This window comes from Aythya fuligula, chromosome 2 (genome assembly GCF_009819795.1).
Source record: "Aythya fuligula isolate bAytFul2 chromosome 2, bAytFul2.pri, whole genome shotgun sequence".
Taxonomy (NCBI): Eukaryota; Metazoa; Chordata; class Aves; order Anseriformes; family Anatidae; genus Aythya; species Aythya fuligula.
The window spans coordinates 209,491-217,973 of record NC_045560.1 but is presented as its reverse complement, the minus strand read 5'-3'; the positions used below and the strand labels follow the sequence as shown (position 1 = coordinate 217,973).

General features: G+C 63.8%; 1 protein-coding gene across 1 annotated transcript; it reads right to left on the bottom strand.

Moving 5' to 3' along the window:
* Positions 1–1,133: 1,133 nt before the first annotated feature.
* GBX1 (gastrulation brain homeobox 1) lies at positions 1,134–7,536 on the bottom strand. The gene is made up of 2 exons (XM_032182948.1): positions 7,077–7,536; positions 1,134–1,654 (listed from the first exon to the last, which is right to left on the bottom strand). The coding sequence occupies exons 1-2, from the start codon at positions 7,534–7,536 to the stop codon at positions 1,134–1,136; spliced, it is 981 nt and encodes a 326-aa protein (XP_032038839.1).
* Between the last annotated feature and the right edge of the window lie 947 nt (positions 7,537–8,483).

The window sequence follows — 8,483 nt, the reverse complement described above, 5'->3', positions numbered from 1 at the left end:
CCACCCTGGCCCTGTGCTCACTGCTGCACATCAGGAGAAGCAGCAGCTGGGAGTGGTGAGACAGCCTGAGATTTTCAAGGAAAGGCAAGACCCTTACCTTCCCCTCCACGCAGCTGTGGGGCAGGCAGCCCGGGCACCCAGCAGTGCCCCAGGGATCAGTGACAATAAGGCACCGGAGCTGCAGGAGGATCTCCCCATTTATTCCCCATGCTGCAATCAGCTGGGGGGGGGAGTGAGGGAGGGGCTCCTCGGGGTTGAAGGAGGAGGAGAGGCTCCAGGGCACGTCTCCAGCAGCAGGCAGCGTGGCTCCAAAGAGCAGGAGGGCACTGCACCATGGGGCCTTGGAGGTGCAGGCAGCAGAAACGTGCACAAGAGCTGGTGCAGGGCTTCGGGGCAGTCCTGGGGACAGCGGGCAGGGGCAGGGGCTGCAGGGGGATGCAAGCATGGACCTCTGCTCCTCTGCTCAGCCCATGGCCAGCCAGGGCCTGGGACTCGCAGCAGGCCTGCAGGAGAGGGCTTTTCCTGCAGGAGGGTGGCGATCTGACCTCGTGCCGTCTGACCTGGGGGGCTGCTCCTGCACAGGGGCCCGGGAGACTCAAGACACCGGCTACCCCGAGCAGGGCAGGGGACACAGCTGTGCCGGGAGTCCGGGGGCAGGCTCGGCTCGGGCAGGCTGCAGCCAGCGGGGCCTCCGGGGGAGGCGACGGACGGCCCCGGCCCCGGCCCCCGGCCCCCTCCCGTGTCTCTGCACCGGCGTCGGACCAGGCCCGACGGCGCCCGGACTCCACCGCTGCTCCCCGCCGTGCCCACGGGCCCCGGCCCCGGCCGCACGTCCTCCCCGGCCCGCGGCAGACCCTCGCGTGGCTCCATAGAAAATAATTTATTGAAATCACAGCTATACATGGGCGGGCGCTCCTGCACAGCGCGGCCCCGGCCCGGCGCGGCCGGAGGCAGGGCCAGGACACGCGGGGGCCCGCGCTCCCCGCGGCTCGGACGGACGGACTCGCTGCCGTATGTACAGAGTTTACACGGAATAAATAAGGGACATGTACAGAGGAATGCGGGCTGCCCCGGCTCCCCCCTCCCGCTGCCGGCGGCCCTCCCGCCCCAGGGTCCGAGAGCCCCGACGGCGCTCAGGGCCGGGCGCCCTGCTCGATCTGCTGGTGCTGGCTGCGCACGGCGAAGCGGTTGACGTGCACGGGGATGGGCACCACGATCTTGGGGTTGCGGACGGGCTCTCCCGAGCGGTTGCTCACGTTGCCCGCCTTGATGCGTTTCCACTTGGCGCGGCGGTTCTGGAACCAGATCTTCACCTGCACCTCGCTGAGCTTCAGGGCGTGCGCGATCTGGGAGCGCTCCGTCAGGCTCAGGTACTTCTTGCAGTGAAACTCCTTCTCCAGCTCCAGCAGCTGCTCGCTCGTGAAGGCCGTGCGCCGCCGGCGGCTCTTGCCGGCCCCGGAGCCCGGCGGGGTCTGCTCGGCCGCGGGGCCGCCCTTGCCCTTGCCCTTGGTGCCCAGCGCGGCGGCGGCCGAGCCGTCCAGGAAGGGCTCCTCCTCGCTGTCGCCCGCCGAGCTCTCCTCCTCCCGCTCGCTGCACGGCGTGGCCGCCGACTTCACCTCCAGCTTCTCCTCGTCCGAGCTGTACGCCTTCCCGTCTGCGGGGCACACAGCGTCAGCGCCCGCCCCCGCGCTCCCCGGAGCCGCGGCCCCGGTGCGGGGGCTCCCGGCCCCCTCCGCCCCCCCCCCCCCCCCCCCGGCGGCCGCATCCCGCGGGCCCCTCGCCGTCCCCGCCGCCCCGGGGCCGCCCGCGCTGCCCCCCGCGGACGCGGCTTCCCCAGCAGCAGGCGTTGTCGCGGGGTGCCGCTGCCCCGGAGCCCCGCACGCTCAGCCCCGCGCTGCCCGCAGCCCAGACCCGTTGCATGCGCAGGCATCGCGGGGAGCGAGGCACCCCCGGCACCTGCCGCCACCCGCAACCCGGCTGGAGCAGCATCCATGCCTCATCACAGCAGAGCACAACACAGTCCTCCCAGGGCTTGTCCAGACCTCTGCACTGACGAAATCTGTGCTTGGTCCCTGAGCTCAGCCCTCCCTCTGCCCCATCCCACTGCATCTATTCGGGTTCATCCAGAACAGGGCCGGCCCAGAGGAGCCGAACCTTCCTGGAGACAGCAGCCTGAGCCGGTTCCAGGCAGCAAACCTTTCTGCAGGGCTCCACAGCACATGGAGCATCCTGCTGCCATCTCCCCGTTCCTGGCCCTGCACTACAGCAGAGGTGCAGCCAGGGAACAGCATGCTTAGGCAGCTGATGATCTAGGCTTAGCTTCCCCTGCCATTCTGTGCAGGGGAGGAGGTCAGAGGCTGCTAGCGTCACCCAACAGACAGGACCTCATTCTGGGCCACCCACACAGGAGGAAGAATTCGAACCACAGGAGACACCTGTGTTATGTTGCCTGCAAGAATACTGGTAGAATATGGGGGGGGGGGGGGGGGAGGGCGATCCACCTTCTTGCTGCTTTCTTGTGATCCAAGCCGGTGCCTCCTGAATGGCTAAACAGCCATGGAGCAAAGGAGAACATTGGTGGGAACAATGGGGAAGAAAGAAGCTTGGAAGCCAGTCACTTCCCTGATAGAAAGGCTCCAGCAAAGACCTCACAGGAGACAGAGAGAAGATGGTCCTGTCCATAGCCAGGGGTGATGAAGGGAGAGGATCCATGGTCACCCACAAGGAGATGAAAAAGTTTTGCCATCATGCCAAGACTAGAAGAGATCAGCAAACTCCAAGCTGAACCCAAAGGCAGGAACTGCTGCTGAGCTAGTCCTGAAGCACTACCAGTCAATATAATCCTACACACAGGAGCAGCAGCAGCTCTCCAAACTTCTAAGCAGTCTCCAGGGAATGGCACATGCACTCTGGGCCACTGGAGCTCCAGAAAGCTCACTTCATTCTCAGTGGGGAAGGGAGGACAGCCCTCAGATGCCTGAAGGTGCAGGGTTGTGAGCACACCAGCAGCAGCTGTAAGAAACTGCCTGAGCCCAGGAGAGCTTCTTGTGAGCCTGAATGTTGGGGAGAGCCTACATCCCCTGTCAGTCCTGCAGCAAGTCTGTGGCTTCCAGAGAGCAGGTGAGTGACTTTGGAGATCTAGAATTTTGTCTCTGTTCCTCCTGTATTACACAGAAGAAACACCTTCATCTCTATTTTGCTGCAGAAGAATAGACAGACCTTTCTTCATGAGGGCCTAAGGGTAGGGAGAAATCTTCCATATGCACAGGAGTGTAGTAAAGACCTAGAAAATTTGTGCTTGGGGGACTGAGGAGCAGCAGCAGGTGGCATGAAGCACTTTGGCTGTCGGTGCATGGTCTCCTGCAAGCATTAACTCTGCTCAGGAAAATGAGAGCTTTCATTTCTGTGTACCCCTTCTGCCCACCGGAGCACAAGGACTGACAAGGTAAGAAAGCTCTTCTGAGGACATCATTGTCTTCACCAAGAGTACCCATAAGTCCTGCCCTGACTCTGCTCTTCCCTGCTGATGGAGGATGGGATCAGCAGCCACCCTATCAGACAGTACTGATCTGGGAGTTTGCTCTTGTAGGTCCCGACTGGACCAAGGGACTGGAGAAACTCTGAGCTACCAACTGTAATGTGTCACCTTGTAAAACACGTACTATCTCTGGATACACTTGTCTTAGCCAGGCCCCAGATTTTAAAGTCTCTGACTAGTTTGTATCTTACAGAAGATTGAGTTGGCAGTAAGGAACTCAGAACCACATGATGGAGTCTAAACTGGGTTTTTTACAAAGAAAATTGTTATGTTGGTCTGCTAATCACCTAGCATGTCCTCATCAAGGAGGTAGTGGAGGCAGCAGAACCCACCCATTAGGTGGGGAGGTACACGGAGATTTTCAAAGGCCTTTGAGCAGGTTGAGAAGCTGTCACGAAGCAAAGTATTGTGCCTTTGAAAAATCGACAAGAACGCAGTAGACCAAGAATAAGATTGATCCATCTCTTTGCTCTTCACAAAGTCCCAGCTGTTCATTGATCTTATTATGGACTTGATAAGCACAGTGATGAGAGACCAGTGAGTATTACAGGTAGCAACATTATTCAAGCAGGATCAGGGGGACCCAGATCAAGAACGGGTGTTGTGACAGCCAGATGAGCACTGTGTTGATAAACACTCAAGAGCTCCTTGTCATGCTCATAGGAAACAACTTAAAGCTTCCGATCCTAACTGAACATGGATTTACTACATCAACTGAGGAGACTTTGGATGTTGGTGGAGACCTCTGCAACTCAGGAATAAATGTACCCTCAGAGGAGGTGTGGAGGACTGAGGGCATTGAATACCATTGACTGCCTGGGGGTCACACTCCTTGTTGTAGCTGTAGTTACAGAGCAGCCTCTAGGTTTTTCTGCTTCTTACTACCAGTTTCCCCTACGTGCCACTCCCCTCCCAACAAGTGTGACAAGAACTGGTAGCAAGTTTGAAACACAGTAGATGCAGAGAGAGGTCCTAAAATAGATCATTGACTCATTTGACTGATCTGGCAAGCAACTGACTTTGTCTCTGCAGGCACATGTGTGATGGAGGTGCCAATGGAGTCTAGGGACAGAATTATACCCTGAAGAGGGTATAATTGATGTCAGCAAGACAGACAAAAGGAGCTACTTCACATGGTTCTTCTACAGATGAGAGATCTGTGAAACACCTTGCCTCAGGAAGTGGTTGATGCCAAGTTTGTCCCTCCTTTCTGGTGTACTCCGAGGGAGACTAGATAAGGTCAAAGAAGAAGAATTGGTCAGAGGTTACTCAATATAGAGAAACAAAAGCTAGCTTGGGAAGCCACTGAAGTGCAGGTGGCTGGATGCTGGAGAAGTGTCATTTTTGGAAAGTATTACATGGGCTTGTGCTCTCTTACTTTTCGCTGGACAACTGCTCTTCATCAGGGTCATGGACAGGATGCCAGAGCAAACTGCATTATAGGTGATTTTAGGAATCTCCTGATATGAATCATCTTTCTCTGACTTTCTCAACAGTGAAAAAAAAACACAGCTACCATCCTGGTTTCCATCTGAGCTGGTTGATAAAATAAGCCCTATTGTCCATCTGCAAGGGACGGGTACAGTCAGGAGAAACATTAGGTAAAGGAAAAGACAGACACATTTGATCCGACACATCTTCTTGGGCCTGGGCAGAGGAGCCCACACAGCTCCACATGGGCAGAAGGATAAGCATCTTTCGTGGCTCCAGAGCAAGCACAGTGCTGAGAGACAGCCAATATGCAGCAGTGAGCAAACAGCAGCAACAAGACATATTTCCTTCCATCACACGAAGCAGTCACAACAGGGTGAGCCTTAGAGATACAATTTCTCAATTTCAGAAATGTCCAATTTTCAGAACAGCTCATCTGAGTCCCTCAGGAGGAGAGAACATGTTGGGCTTATGTACAGAGGAGCCATGGAGGGAGATCAAGCACAGTACAGTTCATTTCCCTATAGACCAAGAGGCTGTGGTCATACAGACAGCGGGTGGCCTGGGCAGTTCTGCCCCCTGAGGAGGCTTTCCAAACAAATGTGAGTCTGCACTTGGTTTTCAACTCAGCACAGAGGCCTGGGAGCACCGAAGCATCACCAAAGCCTCTGTAAAATAAAAGCAGCAGGGAGGCAAAATGCTCCAGTTGTCCTAAACTGGGTTCCAGGGGTACCCGAATGGGGTATTCTGACCAAAGAAGAAGGCAGGGCAAGACACGGGCTTACCAAGGAGAGGCCAAAGGGAGGATGAAGAACAAGTAGCTGAGCACTGCAAAAAGCACCAAAGACTGCTCAGCACGCATCCATGCCGGGAAGCCTATGAGACAAAGGTGGATCTCGGGGCTGACCAGGGGAGGCAGCTCTCAGGACCGACAGGCCGTGCCAGAGAAAGCCAGGGGCTGGTTTGTCTCAGTCTCCCCGCAGAAGAGAAGCCTCAATCCCTGCGCTGAAGGAGTGGAGGTGGAAGAGAGCAAGAGCTGGAGCTGGCCGAGAAATACGGAGCAACAAGTCACCGAGGCTGGCGCCCGCACATTCGGGAGCGGCACGGCTCACAAAGGAGAGAGCCCCGCGGCTACGCCACGGCAGCGGGAGCAGCCCGCGGCCGGCACCGAGCGCGATCGCAGGAGCGAAGCCGCCGCCTGCCCGCGCCGTCGGGCAAAGCCGGCGCCGAGGCTGCGGGCACAGCGGCACGGGGCGGCAGGCGGGCAGGAAGGGCAGAGGGGCTCCGGGCGGCGCCGCCGCCGGGCCACGAGAGCTGCCCCGCATCGCGGGCTCGGGAGGGGCTGGGGGCGCCGGGATGCCGCGGCGGGACCCGGCCCGGGGTGGGCTTGCGGGCTCGCCCGCACACGGTCCCGGCCGTGCCCGGAGATCCTTGCCCCGCGGTCCGCCCGGGACGCGGCGCCGTGCCGGGGACACTGCGCGGCTGACACTGAGCGGGACCGGGACCCGCCGCGGCCGCCCGGCGGCCCCTCCGCCTCGCCCGCCCCGGGCCGGGTGCCAGCACCTCGGAGAGCTCCGCGCCGCCGGGCCGGGATCGGCTCCGGGAGCCCGCTCCGCTCCGCCCCGTCCCGTCCCGCCGGGCCGCCCTGCGCCGGGGCCCCGAGCAGTGGCTCTCGCCCTCCCCGCGGGCCGGACGCGGCGGGGGGAGTTTGGCTCCGAGCCGCCAAAGTTGCGCTCGCTGCAGAGCGGCGGAGGCGGTCCGGAGCGGAACGGACACGGTCCTCCCGGCTCGAACCGACGGGACGGACCGGGGGCAGGTCCCTCCCGCCCGCCGCCACGGCCATCGCTGCCCGGCCGTCCCGTCCGCCGCACCCCGGTCCCAGCGCACCCGGCTCCGGGGATCCTACCCCGGGGAGCTCGGAGGCCGGCAGTACCGCCCGCCCGCAGCCATCGCTGGAGAAGCGGGCAGAGCCCGAAGAGGGGCCGGGCGGGGGGCGCTGTCCCCGGCGGGGGCCCCTCGGGGCTGCGGGACTCCCGGGCGAGACCGGACGGCGGTCGCAGCAGGCGACTGGCAACCCCCGGCCGGGGCCGGCCCGCGCCGCTCTTACCTGCCAGGCCGGGGAAGGGGTCCGGGAAGTGCAGCGGCGGCTCGGGCGGCCCCTTGTCGCGCCCCGGGGGCAGCTCCTCCGCCTCCAGGCCCTCGGCGCCCCGCCGGCAGCCGGCGTCGGGGTTGGCGCGCGGCGGGGGCAGCTCCTGCGGCGGGTAGAAGCCGTCGGGGGGCTCAGAGAAGCTGGGCAGGGCCGTGGTGAGCGCCACCATGGAGGGCACGGCCTGGCCCAGACTGGCGCAGAAGGTGTTGGTGAGGCGGCCGGCGAAGGAGGCCAGCGGCGCCAGCGGCGGCAGCCCCGACTGCAGGGGCGCGTGGGACAGCGCCTGCGGCAGCACCAGCGGCCGGTACGGCATGAACATGGGGTAGCCGGTGTAGAGCAGGTGCCCGGAGCGCGGCGGCGGCGTCCCGATGAGCGAGTCGATGGAGAAGGCGGTCCCCTGGCCGCTGGGTCTCTGCATGGCGAGCGGGCGCCGCCGGCTCAGCCGGCACCAACTTTCCGGCGAGCTCGGGCCGCCGCCAACTCGCCGCGCCGCCGCCGCCGCCGCCGCCGGGCCCCGCCGCGGCCCCGGCCCCGGCCCGCGCCCGCCGCCTCCCGTGGGCTCCGGCGCCCGGCGAGAGCTGCCGCCCGCCCGCCCGCTCGCTGGCTCGGCGCGGCGGAGTGGAGGCGCGCTCGGAGCCGCCCGCCCGCCCGCCCCGCCGCGGGGGGGCCGGGCCGGGCCGCGGAGGGGAGGGGTGGGGAGGGGAGGCGGGCGGGGGTGTCGCCCTCTGCTCTCATCCATCTTCCGCACATCACGGTCGAGTTCCTCCTTCAGCGCCCGCTCCGCCGGGGCAGGGCTCCCCGCTCCCCCCGGCGCAGCCGGCCCCTGGGAAGGCGCCTCCCCCTCCCGCCTCATCAGCTGTTATTAATGGTGATTGATGATTAGCAATTACGGGGCCAGCACAAGGGCGCTTTTGTGGGGGACGGGACGGGGCTGCGCCGCGCGGCACAGCGTTCCTCGGGCCGCCCCCGGGCCCGGGACAGCGGACGGGGCGAGCACAGCCCTGCTCCGCTCCGGCCCTGCCGTCCCCCGAAGTCGGTCCAGGCCGGCGCTCCCGACGGCTCCCGGCCGCTGGCTGCGGGCGGGCGAGCGGGACGGAGAGCCCCGAAGGACCAAGCCCTCGCCGGGCACCGGCCGGGCCCCGCCGGGCTCCCGCCGCGCAGCGCTGGGGGCAGCGCCCGTCTCCGCCCCGGGCGCGGCGGGGCTCGGCCGCCCGCTGCTGGCCCCCGAGCCTCCGCGGCGGGCTCGGAGCGGGGCTCCGCGGGGCGAGCAGCCGCGGGCGAGGGCGCCGCGGGGCCGGAGGGCGGCCCGAGGACGCGCTCTGCGAGCTCGGCCGCGCTCCAGCCGGGGACCGGGCGTCCTGCGCC